Raw genomic sequence first — 27,448 nt, 5'->3', positions numbered from 1 at the left:
TTTGTTTTGAAATAATCAATCATCTAGAAAAGTACATACTTTGCTCGTGTATTTTATTACATGTATTTATTTTAGTTGATGAAATTATATATATTTATATATATATATATATATTTATCATGTCCAACATGTTTTCATCTATGAATACAGCATAGAATGGCTAAATCAAGCTAACTGACACATGCATTATCTTACATGCTTTTTTTTTGTGGTAAGAACACTTAAAATCTCTTTTAGAATTTTCAAGAATATAATTCACTGTTATTAACTGCAGTCCCCATGTTGTACCACAGATCTCTTAGACTATTCCTCCCATCTAACTCGAATTTTGTATCCTTTGATCATTATCTCCTCAAGCTCATTCTGCCACTATGCCCTAGTATCCACCATTCCACTCTGTACTTCTATGAGATTAGCTTTTCTAGATTCCACATGTAAGTGAGTTCATTTGGTATTTGTCTTTCTGGGCCTGGCTTATTTCAGTTAACATAATGTCTCTCAGGTTCATTCTTCTTGTTGCAAATAACAGGATTTCCCTCCTTTTTTAAAGCTGAACAGTATTCCAGTGTGTGTGTACCTTTGTGTATTATATAACATTTTTTATCCATTTTTTTTTTTTACTTTTTAGAGAATACTTTATTGCTTTATCGTAATCAAACCTAAGTAATAGCATTATGTAACATATCAATAGCAGCAACAGCTTGTCCAGGTTCTGCAGTTATCTGAACAATATTATAGAGACACCTAGCATACTCCATTAAAGTGGAAGGGGGGTAAAAAACAAAACCCTCCAAAGTAGCAAAATTCTGTTACTGTTCTACCTAGCATCATTTTAAAAAAATTAGTTTCCTTTTTAAAATTTTATTTTACTTTTTTATTTACATAAATGGAGTAAATTTCATGTATTTCATATATACAGTTTTAAGAACATAATGATACTTCCCTCCCTATCCCTCCAACCCTCACTGTCCTTTCCTCCCTCCTTGTATCCTACTTCTTCATTTTTTTCTTAGTTTTCCTTTAATTTTTACAATGATATAGTTTCAATTTTCTTTATAACCACAAGCTTAACCCTCCACTAAATGTAAAGAATTCAACAAGCCCTAAGTAGAAAAGCCACTGGGTCTTATGATTATAGACAAGGGCTATAAACACTAATCAAATCTAAAAATGTCAATTTCTCTCATATTCATTAGCTTCCCAATCATCACCTGGAAAGAAAACATTCCGGAATATTATTAAAACAGCTTTGATAAAGCTTTGGTCATTGCCTTAAATCATAAAGCAGATACAGATATTTGAGATTCGCAGAGGTGTGATATAGTATTGTCCTACATCTGTAATACTAGAAGATACAATTAAAAGGCATTATTTGAAACTTGATCCTACTTTTCCAGCAGAGGACCCAATGATGGTGTGACAGAGCACCTTCTTAGATGAGATTTCCTTTCATTAACGGCACAGTTCTAGCTAACTCATTGCTCTTCATGAACATCAGCTAAAAACTGTTAAAAAAATAAAAATAGATTCATAATTTATTCCTGACCAAATAAATTACAGCATAGTTATTCATCTGTTAGTGGGTACCTTGATTGTTGTTTTTACACATACAGATCCCATATATGTTTTGTTAGATTCATACTAAAATATTTTACTCATTTTAGGATTTTTCTAAATGATTTTTTTAAATTTTGGTTTTCAGCTGTACTTTGCTTGTACGCTATACACTGTACATTGTATTGTTCAAGAAAAAATTATTTTTGTAAATTGACTTTGTGTTTATACCTTGGATAAACTCATAGCTTTAGGAGTGTTTTTGTAGATTATTTCTCCCTTTGTGTTCTATATGGCTTATTTCCTTTTCTTACCTTATTGCAAAGGCTGTAGCTTACAGCACTATGTTGACTACTAGTGGTGACAACAGGTATCTGTGCATTGTTCCTGATCTGAAGGGGGAAAAAAAGCAGGTTTTCACCATTAAATATAAAGCTAGCTGCAGGGTTTTTTTTAAAGATGCTGTTTATCAAGTTGAAAAGTTTTCCTTTTATTTATAGTTTGCTGAGAATTTTTATCATGAGTTGGTGCTGGATTTTGCCCAGTGCCCTTCTATATCAATGAGTAGAATTTTATGCTCTTTCTTCTTTAGCCTGTTGACAGGTGGATTACATTTATAGACATTTGAATGTTGAACTTGCCTTTTATACCTAGAATAACTCTCACTTGATCATTGTATTTAATTCTTCTTATGCATCATTAAATTTTTTGATTAATATTTTGTTGAGGATTTTTTTTTAAGATTTATTTATTTACTTGAAAATCAGATTTACACAGAGAGAGAAGGAGAGGCAGAGAGAGAGAGGTCTTCCATCCACTGGTTCACTCTCCAGTTGGCCGCAATGGCCAGAGCTGCGCCGATCCGAAGCCAGGAGCCAGGAGCTTCTTCCAGGTCTCCCACGTGGGTGCAGGGGCCCAAGGGCTTGGTCCATTTTCTATTGCCTTCTCAGGCCATAGAAGAGAGCTGGATGGGAAGTGGAGCAGCCGGGTCTCGAACCAGCACCCATATGGGATGCCGGCGCTTCAGGCCAGGGAGTTAACCCACTGCGCCACAGTGCTGGCCCCAGGGATTTTTTTTTTTTTTTTGACAGGCAGAGTGGATAGTGAGAGAGGGAGACAGAGAGAAAGGTTTTCCTTTTTGCCATTGGTTCACCCACCAATGGCCACTGCGGCCGGCGCATCGTGCCAATCTGAAGCCAGGATCCAGGTGCCCCAAGGATTTTTGCATCTAAGTTCATTATAGTTTTTTTATACTATTTTGTCTGGTGTCTACATCATGAAAAACTTAAAATATATTTTATGTGTTTTATACTTGTCCTGCTCCTTCTCACAAACATTCTAGATTCCTTTCTTTCCTTTGTGCCTCTCTGTCCTCCACTTTTCCTTCATGATCTATCTTCCAGCCCTGCCACCTGTCTCTGTGGCACATTTATTTCCCTGTGAAAGGCAATAAGGAAGAAACCAGCAGTGTGATTTCTCTCATCTTCTTTTTAAAAAATATTTTATTTATTATTTATTTGAGAGGTAGAGCTACAGACAGAGGGAGAGACAGAGAGAAAGGTCTTCCATCGACTGGTTCACTCCCCAAATGGCCACAACAGCCAGAGCTGGGCTGATCCAAAGCCAGGAGCCAGTAGCTTCTTCCAGGTCTCCCACATGGGTGCAGGGGCCCAAGCACTTTTTGCCATCTTTCACTGCTTTCTCAGGCCATAGGTAGAGAGCTGAATCAGAAGAGGAGCAGCTGGGCGAGGATGTGGGGTAAAAGGGACACTAACCCATTGTTGGAGGGAATGCAAATTGGTTAGGCCACTATGGAAATCAGTTTGGAGATTCCTCAGAAACGTGAATACAACCCTACCATACAACCCAGCCATCCTACTCCTTGGAATTTACCCAAAGGAAATTAAATTGGCAAATAAAGAGTTGTCTGCACCTCAATGTTTATTGCAGCTCAACTCACAATAGCTAAAACATGGAATCAACCTAAATGCCCATCAACAGTAGACTGGATAAAGAAATTATGAGATATGTACTCTATAGAATACTATACAGCCGTAAAAAAAAATGAAATCCGGTCATTTGCAACAAAATGGAGAAATCTGGAAAACATCATGCTGAGTGAAATAAGCCAGTCCCAAAGGGACAAATATCATATGTTCTCCCTGATCAGAGACAACTAACCAAGCACCTAAAAGGAAACCTGTTGAAGTGAAATGGACACTATGAGAAACAATGACTTGATCAGCCCTTGTCCTGACTGTCAAGGAACAACTTACTACTTTATTCCTTTTAGTATTTTTTTGTTCTACTTAATACCATTGGTTGAACTATTTAATTAACACACAATTATTCTTAGGTGTTTAAATTTAACTGAAAAGTGATCCCTGTTAAATATAAGAGTGGGAATAAGAGAGGGAGGAGATGTACAGTTCGCCACATGCTCAATTGGACTTACCCCTAATGGTAGGGTTAGAAATGGGCCAGGGGATTCCAATACAATCCCTTCAAGACGGCATGTACCAATGCCATCTCACTAGTCAAAATGATCAGTTTCAGTTCACAGTTGATCATAATGATAGGATTAAGAGTCAAAGGGATCACATAAATAAGACTAGTGTCTGCTATTACTAACTGATAGAATTAAAAAGGAGAGAATGAGCTAACATGGGAAGCAGGGTACACAGCAGATTCATAGAATGTCAGATGTCCTAAACAGCACTCTGGCCTCAGAATCAGCCCTTAAGGCATTCGGATCCAGCTAAAAGGTCCATGAGAGTATTTCAGGCATGGAAAGGCAAGATACTCTGGCAAAAAATAAATAAATAAATAAATAACCTAAATGAAAGATCTCTGTGAGTGAGATCCCAGTGGAAAGAACAGGCCATCATAGAAGGAGGGACCTTTCTCTGAAGGGAGGAGAGAACTTCCACTTTGACTATGACCTTGTCTAAATAAGATTGGAGCTGGCAAACTCAAGAGACTTCCATAGCCTTGGCAGCTCATGACAAGAGCCTCAGGTGATTACTGATGCCATAAACCAGAGTGTCAATTGTTAAGCAAACAACAGGAGTCACTGTGCACTTACTCCCCAGGTAGGATCTCTGTCCTTAATGTGTTGTACTATGTGAATTAATGGCATAACTAGTACTCAAACAGTACTTTATACTTTGTGTGTCTGTGTGGGTGCAAACTGTTGAAATCTTTACTTAGTATATACTAAATTGATCTTCTGTATATAAAGATAATTGAAAGTGAATCTTGATGTGAATGGGATGGGAGAGGGAGCGGGAGATGAGATGGTTGTGGGTGGGATGGAGGTTATGGAGGTAAAAAGCTGCTATAATCCAGCCGGCGCTGCGGCTCACTAGGCTAATCCTCCACCTGCGGCACTGGCATACCGGGTTCTAGTCCTGGTCAGGGCGGCGGATTCTGTCCCGGTTGCCCCTCTTCCAGTCCAGCTTTCTGCTGTGGCCTGGGAGTGCAGTGGAGGATGGCTCAGGTTCTTGGGCCCTGCACCCGCATGTGAGACCAGGAGAAGCACCTGGCTCCTGGTTTCGGATCAGCGTGATGCGCTGGCCACAGCGGCCATTTGAGGGTGAAACAACGGTAAAAAGGAAGACCTTTCTCTCTGTCTCTCTCTCTCACTGTCCACTCTGTCAAAAACATTAAAAAAAAAAAAAAAGCTGCTAGAATCCAAAAGTTGTACACTTTGGAAATTTATATTTATTAAATAAAAATTTTAAAAAAAGAAGAGGAGCAGCTGGCCCATGAACCGGTGCCCATATGGAATGCTAGTGCCACAGGCAGAGGCTTAGCCTACTATGAGCCACAATTGGGTCTCTCATCTTCCTCCTTAAGTCTTTTTCTGTCATTTCTTCTTTCTGATCTAAGTTCTTCAAGGGTTTTCTTTTGTTCTTTTTTTTTTTTTTACTCTGAAATCATTTATAGTTCCCATTTCATCTTATACTAGACTCTATGTCCAAAAATGAGAAGAAAAAATATACAAAATCCCCATATCTGAATTATATTTGATTTTTTTTCTCCTCTTTCCCTGAGCTTCAGTGTGGTGATGCCTTTAGCACATTCCATCTCGGGCTTCTTCATCTAGGCATTCTGCCTGCCAGTACACAGGATGGCTCTCGACGTCCCTTCTCGTACCTAATACTCAACTTGTGCCATTTCACTAGCTAAATATAGGAGTATCTTATGGAGTGATTTTACAAGGAAAGGTTTTAATTTGTCACATAAATAGATTTTCTTCCTAAACCCAAACTATGATATATTTCAGACCTCAAACCTCTGGGCGCATGCTATTTTCCAGTACACAAACTGTACATCTTCTGGATTGTGTTCTTTTGGCTTCTTGTATAATGACCCTCAGTGTTTTTATGCTGCTTTTGTTTTTTAAATCTTTGCTGGATGATGCTCAGACCTTAGCACTTCATGCTGCCAGCAGATGCTGTGTCGTCCTGTTCTCTCACCGCATGGTAATCCCCCCTTCCTTTTCTTTCTGTTCTGCCATCTTCCGTGCTCTGAAGTCCATCTTCTGTGTCCCTATTTGTTTCCCTCTAGCAGCAAGAGTTTTTCTTAGTAGATGTTAGTTAACCGGGATCCTTCATTTTGGTTTTTATTTTAGGACCCTGGAAGATTGCCCATTTCTTCCTGGCTTGTTGTTTTTTTCTTAAATCATTAAAATTTTGATTATTAACATGGAACACTCGTACAATGTATGTGATACAGTGCAACGTTTCAACACATACACACAGTATAAACCAGCCAAACCCGTCAACTAGCCTTTTCATTTCCTTACATTTGATTTCTTCTTTGTAATTTGATTTTACTGTAAGGTATTGGCACAAATGTATTTGGTTTTCCCTGTAAAATTTCTATCAAACTAATTTGTTTGCTACTCAAGCTGCCACACTGGTATTGATTCACTCTGTCATTCCTCATCCCGTATAGCACCTGAAACCCTTTCTGCCCTGAAATGAGTACCTGTTAGAGGAGCATTTAACTTCATATCTCTTTATTTACTTCTCTACTTCTCTTTCTTTCCTTTTCCTTCCTTCCTTTCTTTTTTCTTCTAGTTTGTGTGTGTGTGTGAGAGAGAGACAGAAAGACAGAGACAGAGACACAGAGAAAGAGAGAGGAGAGAAGGGAGAGAGAGAGAGAGAGAGAATTGATTGATCTTCCATCCATTGGTTCACTCTCCAAATGGCCACAACAGCCAGGTCTGACCCAAGCTGATGTCAGGAGTGGGTGGCAGGGCTGCAAGTACTTTGCCCATCTTCTACTGCTTTCTCAGGCACATTAGCAGGAAACTGGATTGGAAATGGAACATCTGGGACTCAAGCTGTCACTCCAGTTTGGGATGCTGGTGTCAAGTGGCAGCTTAATCCACCGGACCACAATGCCAGCATCTGAATTATGTTCTACTATTAGATTACAGTTAAGGGATATAAACACATTTATGATTTACTGCATGTAATCCTCTTACAAGACAACTATTTTATAGAGCCATCGACTCTGGATTCTGAATAAAATTTCTTAGTACTGTCTTTTGCAATCAAATGTATGGAACTGGAGACCTTTATGCATAGTGAAATAAGCCTGCCCCCCAAACAGAAATATAACATGTTTTCTCTGATATGTGGCAGTTAATATAGAATACCAAAAAAGTTTAATTATGAAACAGACACTATGTGATTTGATTATTGTTTTTAGCCATTGTCTATATTCCTGTAGAACAGTGGTCTTTCTACTTTCCACTTGTTCAACATTATGGTTAGTGGTGCATTAAAACCTGTGGTTAAAAAAATTGAAAGTATATTATTGCAAAAACTAAAGGATAAAAGAAAAGAAAGGATATAAGGAAGGGTGATTGACAGAGTCAAGGGGGAGGGAAGGAAGTATGGTTATCTTCTATGAAATACACGAAATCTGTCCTCCTTATATTAATAAACTTTAAAAAAATATAGCTAGAAGTAATAGATATCTGAAACAATTTAAATAATTATTAAAGAATAATTACTTAAAAACCTTCACATCCTCATACCCACACTTTCTTCTTAGAGAACATCAGGCTTAAATATATCCAGGCTCCTTCCAAGCCTCTGTGGCTGGTTGAGACTGTGAGCAGTGCAGCAGGTCCAGAGACATCTGCTCAGGCTGCTGTCTTCTGAGAATGTGCCAGTGCTTTCTTTCATTGTTTTTCATAGTATCTTTTAATACTTGCATAAGATGCAGTGTTTCCTGTACTTGTGATAGCTTTTCTAAATACAACAAACACCATCTTTCTTCTAAGGAGTCCCAAACTAAACCTTGAAGAGTTAGGACTTTGATTAAAACAAAACAAAACAAAACAAAACAAAAACTTGCAAAGCTTTTTCTTCTTATTAAATGAGGAAAACATGACCATTCGGGGGAAAGAAAACCATAAAAAAGAAGCTAAAAGAATAAATTAAAAATTGCTTCCATAGCCTTGGCAACTCATGACAAGAAGCCTCAGGTGATTACTGACGCCATAAACAAGAATGTCAATTGTTAAATCAACAACAGGAGTCACTGTGCACTTCTTCCCTATATAGGATCTCTGTCCTTAATGTGTTGTACTATGTGAATTAATGCTATAACTAGTACTCAAATAGTACTTTATACTTTGTGTTTCTCTGTGGGTGCAAACTGTTGAAATCTTTACTTAATATACACTAAATTGATCTTCTGTATATAAAGATAATTGAAAATGAATCTTGATTTGAATGGAATGGGAGAGAGAGGAGGAGATGGGATGGTTGCAGGTGGGAGGGAAGTTATGGGGGGGGAAAAGCCACTGTAATCCAAAAGCTGTACTTTGGAAATTATATTTATTAAATAAAAGTTAAAAAAATAAAATTTTAAAATAATCAAAAAAGTTGCTTGAAATCCTACAATAGTTCTCTAATTCTCAAATGTATGTGTGGCTTTCTGTTTTCCATTTTTATAAACAATGTGAAGATGAACATCCTTATAGCTAAATCCTTGTATACATGACTAATTACTTTGTTAGTATAAATTTATAAAATTTGATCCTTTTAAGATTGATATGTTGAGCTGGCGCCTCCGCTCACTAGGCTAATCCTCCGCCTGCGGCGCCAGCACCCTGGGTTCTAGTCCTGGTTGGGGCACCGGATTCTGTCCCATTAGCTCCTCTTCCAGTCCAGCTCTCTTCTGTGGCCCGGGAGGGCAGTGGAGGATGGCCCAGGTCCTTGAGCCCTGCACCTGCATGGGAGACCAGGAGGAAGCACCTGGCTCCTAGCTTCAGATCGATGCAGGGCGCTGGCCACAACGTGCCGGCCATAGCGGCCACTTGGGGGGTGAACCAATGGAAAAAGGAAGACCTTTCTTTCTGTCTCTCCCTCTCACTGTCTAACTCTGCCTGTCCAAAAAAAAAAAAAAAAAAAAAGATTGATATGTTGTGGTAGGCATTTGCAAAGTGGTTAAGATGCCACTTGGAACATCTGCATCTCATATCAGAGTGTCAGGGTTTGTCCCAGCTCTGCTTTGGATTTCAACTTCCTGTTACCACACACACAGGGAGGGGGCAGATGATGGCTCAAGTCCTTTAATCTCTGCTACCAGGATATGTGGACTGAGTTCCAGAGTCCTGGCTTTGGCCTACCCCGGCCGTAGCTGTTATAGGCATTTGGCAAGTGAACCAGCCAATGAGAGCCCTCTCTCTCTCATACTCTGTCTCTCTCTGTCTCCCCATGTTTCTCTCTCAGTCTCTCTCTCTCTTTCCTTTTTCTTTCAACCTTTTAAGTAAATAAAAAATAATTTTAAATCAAAATTTAAAATAGGTGGCATGTCTTTGCTAATATGAAGTTTAATATTGCATTTCTATACACCTGAATTATAAAAAAAATTTCACATGGGTTCATCTGTTGAGTAATAACAGAGGCTTGTATTTATTTTCTTCTATTGGTCAGAGGTCCTTGCTATGAATACTAGAAGTGTTCTCTCACTACCCTTCCCTAAGAGAATTTGAGCAGAGTCTCAATGTTTATTTTTGTTTATGCACAAATTATTTCTGTATTTTTGGAATTAATTAAAGTGGACACTATGCTTTGATTTACTCTATTCCATATTTCACTATATTATGCCACTTTCCTAAGTCTCTTAAACTTCTACCTATGTTCTCTTTGCAAATTTTCATATTTTTGGTACAAAGTTCATCCTTAAGAATTTCCAGAAAAGAATTACAAGGAAGTGTTAAAAAGAAAAAGTAATTAGGGAATGTTGATTTTCTTTTCAAGGTATTAAAGCATTTTATATAACTACAATTAAAATATTATGATACCAGATATTCAAATGAATAGAATTGAAGGGACAGATAACAAAGAGATATCTTCTTTATGATAAGAATTTAAAATTGGATAAGTGAATCATTATGAATCAATGAAGAGAGAAGAGATATGGTTTGAGATGATTGACTAAAAGTGGATCTTTTTTAAACTCTAAAATAGAAGTTCTCAAAATTTTGACCTCAGGATACCTTTACATTCTAGAATTATTGGGGATCCCAAAGAGCTCTTGTCTATGTGGGTTAAATTTATCAACATTTACTGTATTACAAATTAAAGCTAAGAAATGTTTTAAAATATTTGTTTAGTAATTCATTTAAAAACAACAGGAAACCTATCACCTGTCAATATAACTTTTTTTTTTTTTTTTTTGACAGGCAGAGTGAATAGTGAGAGAGAGAAACAGAGAGAAAGGGCTTCCTTTTTGCTGTTGGTTCACCCTCCAATGGCCGCTGTGGCTGGCGCATCTTGCTGATCCGAAGCCAGGAGCCAGGTGCTTCTCCTGGTCTCCCATGCGGGTGCAGGGCCCAAGCACTTGGGCCATCGTCCACTGCCTTCCCGGGCCATAGCAGAGAGCTGGACTGGAAGAGGAGCAACCGGGACAGAATCCAGAACCCCAACCGGGACTAGAACCCGGTGTGCCGGCGCCACAAGGCGGAGGATTAGCCTGTTAAGCCACGGCGCCGGCCATAACATGGTTTTATAAAACATAACTGTATTTTCCAAAACAAAAACAAAGTAGAATAGCAGCACTTTAAGGTTTTTTTTTTTTTTTTGCACATCTATTTAATGTCTTTATAATAGAAGACATCTAGATTCTCATTTATGTGTTTGTACTCTGTGATGATAAATTATCTTTATTGACAGAAATGCAGAAGGTTCAGCCTCCTGTGGAGTTGTAGCTAGAAATGGAAGCAGTATTTAATAGCCTTTTCAGATGTTTGTGACCGTTTCTTAATACACAAAAATTTGACAAATGATAGTTTCTTAAGGTGTTGTTGCAATCTCAAAATGTATCAGTGGCTTTTTTGTACTCAGTTTACATCGAAATCCATTGTTCTGTCCATACTTGGAATGAGTGTTTTACCCAGGAATAATTTATGAACTTGCTGATCCTCTGTAAAGGTCTTGGGAACTCCCAGAGGTCCTTAGACCACCCATTGGAGCTCCTTTGTTAGAAAGCAGGGGGCTATCCGAGCTTAGTATGCATCTAAGAAACCACAAAGATGAACAGATTTGGATGCAACATCCAAACATTTAACATCTTATTTTTTAAAATGTAACTCAAATGTAAACCAAAATTAAGAAAATGTCACTAGAACATGAGAATAAATTGCTTTAATATGTAAAGAATTCATATAGATAAGTATTCATATCATATAGATGAGTAAGGACAGGACATGAACACAAAAGCTTACAGGAAAAAATAACATTGAAAATTCCTACAAAGACATAATAATTTGAATAGCAACCTATGAGCTGATATCTGACATAGTGGTTCAGATGCTGTTTGGGATGCCCATATCCCATGTCAGAATGCCTAGTTTCAAGTCTCAGCTTCACTCCAGATTCCAGTTTCTTTCTAGTGCATACCCTGGTGTGCAGCAGGTGATGGTTCAAATAGCTGAGTCCCTGCCACACATGTGTGAGACCCAGATGGAACTCAGCTCCTGGCTTCAGTCTGGCCCAGCCCAGGTTGTAGCAGGGTTGAGAAAAGAGAATCAGCATATGGGAGATCCTGTTGGTCTCAGTCTCTGTCTTTCTTGTTCTGTGCTTTTCAATTAAATGACTGCAAATTATAAGAAAATAAATAATAGCAGCCTAAATTAACCTATTAAAGTGTCAGATTAACTGATAAAATGAAACTGACATTCTCATAAATTATAGTTAGGAACATATTGTCACAAAATTTGAGGAAACAGTTGGGCAGTGTGTATTGAGAATAATGATCATATCGTATGGCTTCTGAATATCTTTATTTGAAGGATTTATATGAAAAATGTTTTATGGAAGAAAATTCTAACGAAGACAGTTTATTATAGAAAAAACAGTAGAGAATGTTGAAACTACTTATGATAATCTACTTAGTAAAAACCTAAACAACCATTGGAGAAAATTATTCAGGTTGAATATATAATAAAAAGAAAAAAATTGGGGCCGGCACCGTGGCTCACTTGGTTAATCCTCCGCCTACGGGCCAGCATCCCATATGGGCGCCGGGTTCTAGTTCCGGTTGCTCCTCTTCTAGTCCAACTCTCTGCTGTGGCCAGGGAGGGCAGTGGAGGATGGCCCAAGTGTTTGGGCCCCTGCACCCACATGGGAGACCAGGAGGAAGCACCTGGCTCCTGGCTTCAGATTGGCGTAGCTCCAGCCATAGCGGCCACTTGGGGGGTGAACCAATGGAAGGAAGACCTTTCTCTCTGTCTCTCTCTTACTGTCTAACTCTGTCAAATAAATTTAAAAAAAAAAGAAAAAGAGAAAAGAGTTTGTCATAATGCTAAGGGAACAAAGAAAGATTTTTAAATTGATTATTCAGGAGGATCAAAACAATGTTTAACAACAACACACAAAAAACTTGTATTAACAGGTAAAAGTACTCAGAGAAATCCAGTCAACTGATGGCTATATTTGGGTGTCAGAACTCTGGTTTTTGCTTTTTTTTTTTTTTTTTTTTTTTTAAGATTTATTTGTTTAAAGTCAGAGGTACAGACAGAGAGAGAGGGTGAGAGAGAGATTGGCTATCCACTGCTTTACTCCCCAGTTGGCCAGAATGGCCCGGCCTGGACCAAACTGAAGCCGAAAGCCAGGAGCTTCTTCCAGGGCTCCCACATAGGTGGCAGGGGCCAAACACTTGGGCCATCTCCTGCTGCTTTTCCCAGGCCATTAGCAGGGAGCTGGATCTGCAGTGGAGCATCCAGGACAGGAACTGGCACTCTTATGGGATGCTGGCATTGCAGGCAGTGGCTTTACTGTTGACCCCAGGAATTCTGTTTTTTTTTCCCCCTAGTTTTTCTATTTTTCTTAATTTTCCAGAGTTTTTGTAGATAACAGTTTTTATCATGAAAAAATAGTATACTCTTTCATGTTTAAAATACTTTGTTTTGGCCACTAACACCAACCCTGCTTCTGGCCCAGAGCTGAGAGGAACCTCTGTCCTTTGGCCCTGTTCTAAGAAATGCTTTGCCTTCATTGGGCCTCACCTTTCTCTTCCAGACTCCCCGTGCATTTCACCCACTTCACCCAGTCATAATGCAGAGTCCTGCCTCCTTTTCCCTCTTCAAGAAAGGCCCACCCCCAGATTAGCACATGAATCTCCTTTGCCCTCACCAGGGGAGTTTGGCTGGCCAGGTCCAGTTGTGTCTGCCTGAAAATGCAGTTGCTGTCATACGGCAATTGTAACTTCCCTTTGATAGTGATTTATGTTCTGGTCCTGCAACTGTTTTGTCTCCCTCTTGATCTCTGGCTTCACGAGCCCTGTAAACAGAGAAAGGGACTGTTTAGACTGCACATGATGCAACCAGCTCTGCCATTCTTTGATGCCAGTCAGCAGTCTGGCATTTGCTGCTGCAACGGGAGCTTCTTTCTTGACTCCTGCCTGTGGCTATAATGTTAATTCTGTTCCTGAGCACCTGCTTGCCATCTCCCTTCTTTTGCTAGTCTGATTTTGGTCTCCAATGTTGTGATCACAGGTCAATAGCAACTGATAAGGATGCTGGAATGGGGTAGGGAGGAGCGACAGTTGTCCATCCTGCCCCTATAGCACATCTCCTAACTGATTCAGTCAATCAGAGCCTCTCTAGCCCTATTTCCAGCAAAGGTAAAGCAAACAAATTTGTAAGAGGGCACCAGCTTTCTTCCCAGTTTTGGATTTGACTCTCTCCAGACCTTTTTTTTTTTTTTTTTTTTTTTTTTTGACAGGCAGAGTGGACAGAGAGAGAGAGAGAGACAGAGAGAAAGGTCTTCCTTTGCCGTTGGTTCACCCTCCAATGGCCGCCACAGCACCGCGCTGATCCCAAGGCAGGAGCCAGGTGCTTCTCCTGGTCTCCCATGGGGTGCAGGGCCCAAGCACTTGGGCCATCCTCCACTGCACTCCCAGGCCATAGCAGAGAGCTGGCCTGGAAGAGGGGCAACCGGGACAGAATCCGGCGCTCCGACCGGGACTAGAACTTGGTGTGCCAGCGCCGCTAGGTGGAGGATTAGCCTGTTGAGCCACGGCGCCGGCCTCTCCAGGCCTCCTCTGGACATCAAGAAGTAATTGGCTCCTACCAAAGCCAGCGCGGCAGGGTGGGGGTGGGGGTGGGGGTGTCTCCCAGGCTACAAATTGATGATCCCCCTCCATATTCCACTCCCTGCTACAGTAAAAAGATATTTTAATTATTTTAAGATGCTTATGTTTTGGAAATACAAACTTAAAGGCTTTGCAGATATCTTAATATTACAAAATCGTGCAGATGTAAGTTATGATTGACAATCGGAGTTAAATATCTTCCTGGTAAACATGGTAGCTATCTATTGATCAGAAAACTTTGTAGATCTTTTTGTACTATGGTTCCTGAACATGGTGATGAAAGGGAGAGTGTCTGTTTTGGGTAGGATTTATAGATCATAGGGATCTTTCGTAATGTGAATTGGGAAGCATAGTGTTGAGTCGCCTCAGCCTCACAACCACTGTTGAGTTATCCTCAGTATCACAACCACTGTGATCCCCAGGACTCATCCAACCAAATAATGCACAACACTTGCCACTGGCTTTTTCCTGTGTATTATTAACCAGTTCTCTTTCGTCCTTTCTGTCCTAATAGCTGCTATTGGACTGAAGGAAAACAAACAAACACAACACTGCCCCTGCCCTGACACTATGGTTAGCATACTCATGGCATCTACTGCTATGGCCATTGTCTCTCTCTGAATTACAGTTTTCCCCTCCACAACCTGGGGATCTACTGTAGTTTCTGTAATCAGGAATACATGTTGTAAACCCAATCAGAATTCGAAATCTGTACTAGAGTAGACTTATTCTAGTCTCTAAGACTTTGATGATGTTTATCTGTATTTCTTCTGTGCAACTAAATATGTACACAGGTAAATAATAATCAGAATTAGAAATCAGTCATTACCAAGGTTGGAAAATAGAAATGACTCCTCTAGCAAAGTTATATATTTTGTTGCCATTAATTATAAAATCCTTATCTCTTCACCACAACATAGATGAAGCGTTTTTATATAACCCAAACTATCTGTGAAGCAAATTAAAAAAAAAATATCATTTGAAACTGATTTTTCTATCATAGAATCACATGGTTCCTGCTGGTGACTTGCTGATGCTGTCTCCATTTTGGCAACATAGAAATCCGAAGTATTTTCCTGAGCCTGAATTGTTCAAACCCGTAAGTTACCTCTCTCGTTATCCATGATCCTTTGATTTTAACTTCTTTTTATGTCAGGAGTGTGAATTCATACATTAACTAACACTGTATAATTAAGCAGTCATATTTCTCTGGTAATTAAGAACAAAATTGGCTACAAAGTACAGGTTAAATATGCAGTGTAGCATTTACAAATCAAATAGAAAGATGTTTTTGGAATAAGCTTCACTAATATTAAAATGTGTTTTTATCTGAAACCAAGAGGGCATGTTGAAATAAATATGTCTGCTTCTGATAGGAGACATACTCTGTCTTCTTCAGGCAATTGCTTCTGTTACTGGTTTCCAAGGAGTACAGAAAATGAAAATAAAGCAAATTAAAACAATGCTCTGCTATTTCTTAGAGCTAGGGAGTCACAGGGCTGAACAGAATCTTAAGAGGTCACTTAGCCGATTGTCTGCCTTTAGGTAGAACTGTCAAAAATGGCATCCAGATGCAGTCATTCTGTGTCCCAAGCTTCCTCCAACAGGCAGGGCTTTCAGTGTGTCTTATTGCTAAATTTATTACCAAGAGCAATTTTATGATGGAGACTGAGACCTTATTATAAATATCCTTCCTCTTCTTAGGTCAATTCTTTGGTTGATTTACAGGATCATTTACATTTGCCACTTAACAGAATTCTTTTTAAACTGTTTTATTTATAAGTTCGTGTTCCAAAATGACAATTATGTCTCATATTAATAACAGGTTGGAAAAAATTACCAACAATCCTGCAACTTTATATGCAAGGATTAGCTGTACAAGGTCATTTTTAGCCTAGAGAAATAAAGTTAAGCTTATTTATATAAGGCTGATTTGGAAAAAAAATATTTTCTTCCCACAGGAACGCTGGAAAAAGGCAAATTTAGAGAAGCATGCTTTCTTGGACTGCTTCATGGCATTTGGAAGCGGGAAGTTCCAGTGTCCTGGAAGGTCAGTGAGACAGCTGGGCCACATTTCTCCAGAAAGTCTGCAAAAAGATGATGGCTAAGGATGGGGTGCTTGGGGGTGGGGGGTGGGAAGAGGCAGGGAAGGAAGCTTTGGCTCTGCTCTGTCTCTTTTTTCTTTATTATCAAACTACAAATAAATCCAGGAGAGCACATTTTGCCTGGTTGGCCAGTGCCACTGTATGATGCCTTTGTGGGGCCGTCTATGGTGGTTTCAGATAGAACTCATGAAAAGAAAATATTACATTTCACATATGCCAGACAAAGGTTTATGGTCCAAATGCTCAGTTTTCATGCAAGGATAATTTGAAACAGTTTGAGTGCTATTTTTTTTTTTTAAGACAATGATAAAATAAAGCTGCAACTACAGTGTTATCATGGATGTTTGCTAGGGTTTCAGATCCTCTTCAGCTTGGAATGTAGCAGCAGCTTGCTAGAAGGCTTTTGCACATTGAGTTAGTTTGGTTTTGTAAAACCTTCCCTTTGATACTTCTTAACAACTGAATTAATCTGGCACCCGGGATTCCTTTCCAATGTCATGCTCAGTTCCAGTTCATGTCTGCTAGTTAATGAAAGTTACCATTATGGTTACTTACTCAAGTCAAAAACGTCTATGAACATCTCACCTGTGCCAGGCCTTCTGCTGAGCTTCAGAGATGGAGTGCTGCAGGAGACAGCTGGTCCCTGACTTTAGCGGATTTACAATTTATATTACATAAGTCCTATTTCTTCAATGGGATAGTTTTATTGGGAAATTTTGGTACCTATTTATAACAAAATCTCACTCAATGCATGCATAGATCTTTTAGGAATATTACATTTGAAAAATCATGGTTTCTTGATTTAAGACGTCAATAATCAGGGACCGGCCTGTGATGCTGGCTGGCCTCCCACATTAATACCAGTTCCAGTCCCAGCTGCTTCACTTCCAATCCAGCTTCCCACGAATGTGCCTAGGAAAGCTGCTGCGATGGCCCAAGTACATGAGCCCCTGCCACCCAAGTTGGAGACCTGGATGGTGTTCCAGGCTCTTGGCTTAGGCCTGGCCCAGTCCTGGCCATTGCAGCCATTTGAAGAGTGACCCAGCTGATGGAAGATATCTCTCTCCGTTTCTCCCTTTCTCTCTATAACTCTGCCTTTCAAGTAAATTAATCTTTCTTAAAAAAAAAAAGTCAATAATCTTCATTAGTTGAACAGTACTCTCAGTCCATATTTATAACTATTATTTACTCAACATTACTACAACCTATCCCACCTTTGTTTTAGAATATTATTTTATTAATAATTACACCTCCCTCAAATTAGTGTTTTTTAAAATTTCTATTTGCTTATTCTGAGAAACACAGAGATGGAGAAAAATACCTCCTAACTACTGGTTCATTTCTCCAAATGCCCAAAACAGCCAGGGCTGAACCCAGGCCAAAGCTGTAAACCAGGAATTCAATCCAAGTCTCTCACATGAGTGGTAGAAACCCAGCTACCTGAGCCAGCACCAGTGCTTCCCAGGGTCTGCATATGGAAGCTGGAATCGGGAGCCAGAACTGAGATGCAAACTCAGGTGCTTTGATGTGGAATGGAAGCATCTTAGCTGGCATCTTATCCACTAGGCTAAATGCATACTCCAAAATTGGTTTTAATTAGTCTTTGCCAACCATAGAAATCCCATCCTCTTCTTAGAGCTTATTCTAGCAACTAGAGCCTAAGAAAATTGGTGCCTGGTTTTTCCCTTGATACTCCTATTTGTCCTGGAGTAACTGGTGACTTGAACTGACCAATCTCCCAGAAAGGAGAGATTCTTCTATAATTAGGAGAGTGACTTCTTCATCTTCTCCCATAAGGTGTGAACAAGAAAGAATTTAGCTTCACTTGTTGCTAGCAACAACTTCAAAAGGAATAAGCCCGATGATGGTGTACAGTCTGTAGATGCCAGAACAGAGATATGGAAAGATCATTGTGTCACTGAATTCTTCAGTTTTGAATAGATATTGAATACTCTTGAGGTGGGCATTTGGTGCAGCAGTTAAGGTACAGCTTGAGCTACTTGGACCACATATCAGAGTGCCTGGTTTGGAGTCCCAGATCCTCTGCTTCCAGATTCTTGCCAATGTACACCCTAGGAAATGGAAGATGATGACTAAAGTACTTGGGTCCCTAAAACCCATATGGGAGACCCTGATTAAGTTCTGGGCTCCTGGTTTTGGCCTGGTCCAGCCCTGTCTGTTGCAGACATCTAAAGAGTGAGCTAGTGGATAGAAAATCTCTCCTCATCTCTCTGTCTGTCTCTCTGCTTTTTAAATAACGTGAAAATCAATTAAAATTATATTAAATGTCCTTTTTAAAAAGATATTTATTTGAAAGGCAGAGTTTTACAGAGAGAGCGAGAGAGAGAGAGAGAGATTCCATCCGCTGGTTCACTCCCCAAGTGGTCACAATGGCCAGAGCTGGGCTGATCTGAAGTCAAGGAGCTAGGAGATTCTTCAGGTCTCCCACATGGGTATAGGAGCTGAAGCAATTGGTCTGTCTTCCTCTGCTTTCCCTGTCACATTAGCAGGGAGCTGCATTGGAAGTAGAGCAGCCAGGATTGGAACTGGTGCCCATGTGGGATGCAGGTGCTGCAGGCAGAAGCTTTATCCAGTACACCACAGTGCCAGCCCCAAATGTCCTTATTTTTTAAAAAGAGCTTTAGTTAGAGGCTCCATTGTTTAAAGTTGGAAACATGCTGACATCTCCATCAAAAAAACTTCTAAGTTGAACACTGTAATTAACTGTCATACTTTAAAGATGTAGTTTACAAACAACAATAACAACAAAATCCTTCATGTTCATCTTATATGTGTGTATTATTCCCACCTTAGAGAATCAGCACTTAGGCCAGTAACAAACCTATTGTTTTGGGGAACGAGTGTTTTACCCAGCAGTTAAAGTCACCAGTTGGCATGCCTGCCTCCCACCCATGTTATAGTGCCGGGTTTAGATGCCTGGCTCTGACTCCTAATCCCATCTTCCTGCGATTGCAGATCCAGGGGAGCAATAGTGATGGCTTAAGTCATTGGGTTCCTGCCACCCATGTGGGAGACCTTGATTGAGTTCCTGGCTCTTGGATCTCAGCTTCAGCCCAGCTCAGCCCCAGCCATTGCAAACATTTGGGGAATGTACCAGAGGAGGGAGGGAGGGATCTCTCTCTCTCTCTCTCTCTCTCTCTCAAATATTTTTAAAAATTTTCTGTCATGTTAAAATACAAACTTATTATTTTTGTTACCTAGTAAATGTCAATGTCCTAGGAATAGCTCTTCAAAAACTAGTGAATGCAGCTCTTTTTGAAATCTCCTTACATTTACTCCCAATTGTAACTGAAGACTTTAATCATCTTTGACACTGAGCTGGAAGTATTTTCAGCTGAGGACTGAGATGTTTTGCAGTAAAGCGTGTAGTTTGGGCCAATGTCCAAGCTTTACCTAAGGACTGTTGCTTCCAAGAGAGGCTGCTACCACCTTTGGTACTAACAGACATTTACTTGAGTTTGAAAGTAATGTGTACAAATAAGGACCATAACACTGCAGCTCAACCAACAGGACCTTGTTTATATGTAAACGATATATGTTTTTAGAATGTACTGATCTCTTACTGTAGGCAAAACAGTGTCCTGGGCATTTCAGGGGCTTTGGACATGAGTTAGACATACTGTCAGCACTCATGTGATGACAACTTAGTGATGGCAAGAAGAATGGCAAGTTTCTAAATGACTGTAAGGAAGACAGGATGAGAAATGCCCAAGCACCATAGTGTGGAGATTCAAGAGAGATGGCGTGTCTGGTCAGGCTGATCTTAGAAGATTTCCTGGGGAAAGTGGCCCTTGAAGGGATGGAAGAACTTTTAGCTTGAGGAAACAGAATGAGCAAGTGCCATGATGCACAGATATGTGCCTTAGGGCAGTTATGCTCTCAATATTATCTGGGCTAGATTAGAGAGACTGGAGAGGAGTCAGCCCAATTGGGAAGGCCACTTACTACCGACTTAGGTGTCAGTATGAAGCTCCCAAGGCTTTAGTAAGGAATTAAAACATTTGGGGAGGAATGAATTAATGTGGAGAAGAACTTAGGCTATCTTGTCTGGAGTAGTAGAATCTACCAGATTGCAAAAAGGATTAGAAATGGGAATCAATTGAGAGGAGGATTTGAAGTAGACTTCACCTTTGTCTCTAAGTGGCAGAAGAGATGGTGGAAATAGAGAAGTCAGGAGCAGAAGCAAGTTTGGAGGTAAAAATATTAAGTTTTCCTTTGAAAACTCTGAGTCTGAGGTGTGGATATATATATCATATAGCCAAAATCTACAGGTTAAACATGAATGTTGAATACAATTATGATCTAGTTTTAAAAATCAGTCTATTTTTTTTATCAAGTTTCTGCTTTTAAGTCATTTTCTCTATCACATATTTTAAGCAGCAAACTGTTAGTGTATTTTGTTTTTGAAGAGAGACAAAACACAAACTCTTTCAGAAAAGCAAATGACTTCATCCGGACAATGTATACCAAGACAGATCTTTCCACTAGAAATTTAATCCCACAAAGCCTTTGTATAAACCCTGGAAAATTGAATCCATTCCTAATTTGTGTACCAGGAGCCAATTTATTGTCTCATGTAAGAAATATTCAGTGAGTCAGAGAAAGCTGTCTGTACTGTAGCTGATGATCAAAGTTTGTCATTAGCACATACTCTTAGGGCCCCACAGCTGTCACCTCTTGGAGTGTAGGCCACTGAAGTGGTATGAGAACCTTCTCAGATGTAAACCACAAAGTTTTTCTGAGTTACCTAAATAAGCATACAATGCTGCCCTTCAAAAATCAAAATGAAAGTGGTTCCTTTCCCTAATAGTGGGAGTTCTGAAAATATGCTCCTCCATAGTGCAAGAAGGGGAGTCTTTCCAGTAATTGTAATCTGGACAAGTCTACTAGTTTTACAGAAATTGGGGAAGTGCAGCTTGAACTATTAGACTTCTTCAGAAATAGTAGGATATAAAATGAAAAATCTCATTGTACTAGACAGTCTCATTTTAAACTATGAGCAAAATGGAGGAGTAAGAGGGAATTTTCAGTGTTGAGAACTTTGAGTGGGTGTCTCTGAAAATTGGTGATCTGAACACAAAGGGATGTGCTTGCTATATTTCTCCCATGGAATGTACACCAAAGCTACGAAACTTGATTTTCTTTGGTTCCTATCTCTGCAAAAGGATACCTGGTTGGCAGTACTATTGTGTGAATGTATCTGGGCTAAATTCCAATTGAAACAACAATGCTGATATTAGGCAAGATTAACCAACTTGCAGAGGCGTGCTTGGATGAGAAGAGGGTGCAATAAGAGTAAAGCTACAGTTCTTGAGAAGTGGAAATGAAGCAAGCATTCCTTGAGAAAAGAAACTGATTTCTACTTTTCTCTGTGTGTTTGGGTACCTCACATGACATAGGGCAGTGCTAGGCTGTGAATTCATGAATTTATCCTGAGTTATCTTGAAAATTATACTCTACTGGAAAGTTAATTAAAAGCATAGGTTCAGCTAATAATAGATTAGTGGTATTATTATTCAACATAACAAACATCTCTTGAGCATCTAGTACTACTATGATCACTCTTTTAATCAGTAATTTATTTATTCATTATATGCTGTGTGTCAGGGTAGGGTTCTAGGAGTTATTTTGGAAAACAAATTATATGAAATCCCTTCCTTTAAGGACCTTATATTGCAGCTCAAGTCACTTTGCTAAAAACTAGAGAAGTTCAAAGACACAAAACATTCTTGAATTACTTATGATGTGGTTGGGAGATGAGATATAGCAACATGAGAAGCAAGCCCCACTTCAGAGTATGATACATGAAAGATGCTAGATGATGCAGATGTAAATATGTAAAGACTTGCCATAGGACTTGATAGAAAGGGAGATTAAAAGGAGGTTTTGGACTAGGTGAGAATAATCAATAAGCAACACAGAGAGAACAAAAAAACTTGTGTTCATTGGAATGTAATGTACTCACATGTTAATTATAGCAAGGCAAGTATATCTTTGGCTCTATGAGGCTCAGAATACATTTTTTTCTATAAATTTCTTGTTAAAGATAATAAAATGTTAATGGTTGCATTTTATTCAGTATAGTATCTATGTACAATCTTGTTTTTTAAAAGTGCTTCAAGAATCTTTCTCAATTTTATACTTAGAAATAGCTGATTGCTTTTGAGGAGGAGTGAGCAAATTCAGATCCTTGTGGATTTTAATGAAATTCCAAAACTCTGAGCCAGGATGCCAAAATTCCTCATTAATTTTTAGTCATGCTCTTCTCTTCTTACTCCTCTACAGAGAAGCAATGACTCACTCAAAGGAGCACAGAAACCATTGGCATAATTGCTGCCATTATGTTTCTGGTCATTTAATTTTGACACTTAATTATAAGGCTAAAATTTAAGTCTGTCAAGAACAGAAGTAGCAATTCAAGAGTGATTTTTTGGTACTTAGGTCAAAGTGCATCCAAAACAAAACATGTTCATTTCAGAGCAAAAATTTAAGAAAAGGAGCCTCCTTTTCTTTTTATTAAGAAAATCGATATCCAGCTTCTTTCTTGTTCTCAAAAATCACTCGATATGATGTGTTTCTATGGAGAAAAAGAAAGGACACTTTAGGATGAGTATTCCTTTTTCCCCTGTGGACTTTTTCACCTCACCAAGCAAGTGATTGCTGTTTCAGGAGATAGCTGTTCCAAAAGAGGGGTTCTTTCCTAGAAAAAGAGGCCTGGAATTAAAATTGTACTGTATCACAGTTTTGCCTATAGGTTATTATCTCCCCATCACTTAATGCCTTCTCCTTCCTTTTGAATATTCTGAATTTTCATTTGGAGATCCACAGGATTCTGGGATGCTGATTCCACTTATAGTCTTATGGGGTGGAGCACTTTTCCCTAAGCCAATCAGCACAACCCATTCCTACTCTCCCTCCCTTCCCATAGTGGTTGGTTTAGGTATTGGTAGACTCTTTAAGTAGAGCAGTTAAGGGCCAGGGCTTCTGTTAAAACTTCTGAGTCAAAAATAATCATTCTTTTCCAAGATGTGCATGAAGAAGCATTTGAACCCATTAACCGTTTGCAGCTATTTTGAGAGTATAACATAGCATAATGTTGGGGTGAAGCAGATAGCATAGAGCAGTTCAGTGGAGGAAAACTAGCTTTATGGTAACATCAATGAGCTGATAGAACAATTGCTACCTAAGGCCAGCACCAGCTCTAGGTTTTTCAGTTATGGAAAGCAGTGCATACCCTTCAATATATGTCTGATATCCATTTCTTGTCACTTTTATCCTAAGTAATTTGATTTCCTTAAGACTAAATGTTTTCTTTCAGGAATTATTGAACTCCTTTAAAAATTTTATTTGCATGTACTAAATACCTCAGTTAATAGCTTTTGCTTTTTAAAGAGGCTCAGTTTCATTTACTATGGGTATATCACAAAAAAATTGATCATCAATCAAACAAAATTGATCAGACACTGGTGCCACCTACTGCCATAGCAGATGCCACAGAAGTTCTGCATGTCCCTGAGCCCAGGACTCCAACTCTGAGTACCTGTGCTCTGTATACTGGCACCACCACTGCAAGAAAAGTGCCTACACTCCAGAACCCAGTGCTGCCACAACTCCCAGCATGCTCACATGCCAGACTGAGCACCAGGAAGGATCCCTTTGCCTCTGACTTCCCTCCACGGGGAGTGGGTTTGTAAGAGGAGAGCAGGGAGGCTACAGCAGCCTTCTCCACTGAGGGATTCAGAAACTCTCACTGAAGCCATGGCCACCACAGACATTGACAGTCCAGGTTGCCAGGGACACTCACAATTTTGGCTTAGCTGAGCTGACAGAGCTACACAGAGACTTTTTTGCCATATCCCTTCTAGTCAGATCACATGCACTTAGCAGCAGATGAATGTTGTTTCCCCTGAAGCCAACCCATCAGACTTGGAGAAGTAACTGCTCCTTCAAATGTGCAGATATCATTGAAATGCCAAAAATAAATAAATAGATAGATAGGAAAGATGCATGATGCCACCAAAGGAACACAATGATTTTCCAATAATCAACCCCAAAGAAATGAAGATCTATAAATTGCCTGAAGATGAATCCAGAATAATTATTATAATGAAGGTCAGTGAGATACAAGAGAACACAGATAACCAATACAACATTCACAATCAGAATAACAATATAAGAATGCAATAAGAAGTTCAGCAGAGATAAGAATGATGAAAAAGAATCAAACAAATCCTAGAGATAGACAACACAGCACCATCAGAACAATAATACATGAGCACAACAAAGCATTAAACAGAGATAAGAATGATTTAAAAATACCAAACAAATCCTGGAAGCAGAAAGTACAGTGAATAAAATGAAAAATACCACAGCAGACTCAATCAAGCAGAAGAAAGAATCTGTATGCTTGAGGTGAGATATTTTGAAATTGTCCAATCTGAGGAGGCAAAGAAAAAGTAAAAAGGAGCACAGAATACTATCAGAATTTACAGTGCCAGCCCCAGATAAATAAATCTTTTAAAAAATATTTACAGTCCTAGTGCAAAAAATTGATATATTCAAAAGATTGAAGAAAAAAGTAAAAAGCAATAATATTTTATGTGTCAAAGCTGTTCCTGAGAAATGAAGGTGAGATAAAGGCCTGTGGACAAAAGGGAGTTCAGACTAGACCTACCTTACAAGAAACACTAAAGTAAGTTCCTCAAGCTGAGACAAAAGGACACTAATGAATAACATGAAAGCATATGGAAGATTAAAATTTACTAGTAATGGCAAAAGTATAGTTAAACTCAGAATACTCTAATACTCTAACTGAAAACTATAGGTACAAAAATCTTCAACAAAAAGCTAGCAGACCAAACAGAACAGCACATTAGATGTATCATTTCCAAGAGTGGGAAACCTTTGTTTTTCCCAAAGACCATTTGGATACGTCTAACATCATTCATGGGTCATACAAAATTGTCAACTTAAAAATTAGTCTGCTATAGATTTATTGAATTTCATGTCCCACCTACAGTTGTCTTGGCAGGGCTAGAACAAATGGTTTTGTGGGTCTTATCCAGCCCATTGGCTGAAATTTCCCACTCCTCATACATCATGATTAAGTGGAATTTACCTGAGATACAAGGGTGGTTCAATCTATGCAAATTAAGAAGCATGATACACCATGTTAAAAGAAATGACAAAAATTATATGATCATTTCAATAGGTACAGAAATAAATTTGACAAAAAATTCATCATCCTTTGTGGTTTAAAAAAATGCAACAAATTAGGTATACAAGGAATATGCCTCAACAAAAACTAAGACAATATATAACAGGGGCCACCACTATGATGTAGCAGGTAAAGCAGTTCCAGCATCCCATATAGGTGCCTGTTCAAGTCCCGGCTGCTTCACTTCCAATCCAGCTCTCTGCTATAGCCTGGGGAAGCAGTAGAGGATGACCCAAGTCCTTCGCCTCCTGCACCTGTGTGGGAGACATGGAAGAAGCTCAGGCCAGGGCTTTAACCCACTGCACCACAGCGCCAACCCTTCTCAATACATTTTAAATGGTATATATCATACAAATTTTGTTCTGTGACTACATTGGGATGAAGTCAGTAGCAGGAATAAAACTGTAACATTCACATATGTGTGGAAATTAAAAATCAAGTGTTAAATAACCAATAGACCAATGAAAAGATCACAAGAAAAATTAGAAAGCACTTAGATGAATGAAAATGAAAACACAATATTCCTAAATATATTAGATGTATTGAAAGCAACACTAGATGAGAAATTTACATGCTTATATTAAAAAAGATAGATATCAGATAAACAAAAACATTTATAACTTAAGGAACTAGAAAATAATAACAAACTAGAATCAGAGCTAACAGAAGGAAGGAGCTAATAAAGGTTAGAGAAGAAATCAATGAAAATAATAGAAAAGAAATAAAAATATCATCCTTAGTGAAATAAGCCAGTCCCAAACAGACAAATACCATATGCTCTCCCTGATCTGTGATAACTAATAGAGCACCTAAAAGATAATCTATAGAAGTGAAATTGACACTTGGAGATGTGATGACTTTGAACAGCCCTTGTGTCAACTGTTGAGGAAGGTTTTTTTTTTTTTTCATACTATTGTTGAACTCTTTACTTAGTATAGAGTTAATCTTATGTGTGTAAAGTTAACTGAAAATAGATCTTAGTAAAAAATAAGAATGGAAATAGGAGAGGGAGGAGAAAGAATGGTGGGAGTGTGGGATGGAAGGCAGGTATGGTGGGAAGAATCACTATGTTTCTAAAGTTGTATTTATGAAATGTATAGTGTGTGTACATTAAATAAAAAGCTTCTGGGAATAAAAGAAAAGCAGTAGAGAAAACAACTGAAATGAATACCAATTCTGTGAAGAAATCAACAAAATTTACAAATATTTAGCTGGATACAAAAGCCAGACAAAGACACTACCAAAAAATAAATTAATGAAACTACAGACCAGTATCCTTTATAAACACTGATGTAAAAATCATCAATTAGAAGATCAAATTCAGCATCATATTGAAAAGATTGTACACTGTGACCAAGAGGGATTTATGTCTGAATTGGTACGGTGATTCACTGTATAAAGAATGTACCAATGTAAGGGACCACATGAACAGAATGAATGAACCAAAAACTCATGATTATTTCAATAACTTCAGGACAAGCATTAAATAAAATTCAGCACTCTTGCTTGATAAAAACCAGCATCAATCTCAAAATAGAATTAAACTACCTCATAAGTACGGTACTAACATAAAAGCTTATACACAAGCCATTGGAATAGAGAGCCCAGAAATAAAACCTCGCTTGTATGGTCAAATAATGATTGACAAGGATGCTAAAACCATTCAATGGGAAAGGAACAGTCTTTTAAGCAAATGATCCTCAGGAAACAATATTCACATGCAAAAAATTAAAGTTGGACCCTTAACCTAATATACAAAAATGATCTTGGCCTCTTTTCCTGACTCCCAAATTTCTGACAGATAGCTCATAAATGTGCAGGTTTTCCTACTAGGAGGAATAGCTTCAGGACCACTGTGAGGACACTCCTGGCTGCAGTCTGCAAAGCAGTAAGGTTCTCCATTCCTTTCCTCTTTATTTTCCCA

At 38.8% G+C, this 27,448-nt stretch overlaps 1 protein-coding gene across 2 annotated transcripts in view; it reads left to right on the top strand.

Moving 5' to 3' along the window:
• The window catches only part of LOC133755952 (24-hydroxycholesterol 7-alpha-hydroxylase), a 95,384-nt gene that overhangs the window by 53,271 nt on the left and 14,665 nt on the right, over nucleotides 1-27,448 (top strand). For both annotated transcript variants that reach the window (XM_062186219.1, XM_062186220.1), the window contains exons 9-10: nucleotides 15,185-15,280; nucleotides 16,143-16,231. In XM_062186219.1, the coding sequence (XP_062042203.1) occupies nucleotides 15,185-15,280; nucleotides 16,143-16,231 (185 nt within the window). The remainder of the gene's footprint in view (nucleotides 1-15,184; nucleotides 15,281-16,142; nucleotides 16,232-27,448) is intronic.

This window comes from Lepus europaeus, chromosome 3 (genome assembly GCF_033115175.1).
Source record: "Lepus europaeus isolate LE1 chromosome 3, mLepTim1.pri, whole genome shotgun sequence".
NCBI lineage: Eukaryota > Metazoa > Chordata > Mammalia > Lagomorpha > Leporidae > Lepus > Lepus europaeus.
The sequence above is the reverse complement of the archived record's forward strand: the minus strand, read 5'-3'. Positions and strand labels throughout refer to the sequence as shown.